The 398-nt window shown below is 62.1% G+C and overlaps 1 protein-coding gene across 1 annotated transcript in view; it reads right to left on the reverse strand.

Moving 5' to 3' along the window:
- Positions 1–398, reverse strand: part of LOC102040489 — a gene marked incomplete at its 5' end in the record, with an annotated part of 11,203 nt that overhangs the window by 8,410 nt on the left and 2,395 nt on the right. Inside the window, one exon of the mRNA XM_031056323.1 lies at positions 21–114. Within this exon, the coding sequence (XP_030912183.1) occupies positions 21–114 (94 nt within the window). The remainder of the gene's footprint in view (positions 1–20; positions 115–398) is intronic.

Genomic DNA, 398 nt, shown 5'->3' on the forward strand with positions numbered 1-398 from the left:
AACAGAACAGGGTGAAATACCGCCTTTATTGCTTCCACCCCAGACCAAGTCCTGCTGGCGATGTGAGGCAAAGAGCCGGGCCGGGCTATGCCCAGCAGCCGCCCCTCCAGCCACCTGTGCGTGGGCAGGGCAGGGAGCCTCCCCATCTCTCAGCTTCTTCCTGCACCGACCCAACTCCTCGCTCAGCTGTGCCGTCCAAAGGGTCTTCTATGGGCTCTCCTCTGGAGCAGGTCCCTCTATGGGAATAAAGCTGCCCCTGCTCGGGACAGCATCTCCGCTCCTGACCACATTTGACAGCTGGATGCTCACTCCAGCCCCTGCAGCACACTCCATGACTGAGGCCAGTCCTGCTCAGAGCCCTGCAGCCATGCCCAGCTCAGGCCCAGCCTGGGCACTCA

The sequence above is a fragment of the Geospiza fortis genome, unplaced genomic scaffold (assembly GCF_000277835.1).
Source record: "Geospiza fortis unplaced genomic scaffold, GeoFor_1.0 scaffold70, whole genome shotgun sequence".
In the NCBI taxonomy this organism is placed as follows: domain Eukaryota; kingdom Metazoa; phylum Chordata; class Aves; order Passeriformes; family Thraupidae; genus Geospiza; species Geospiza fortis.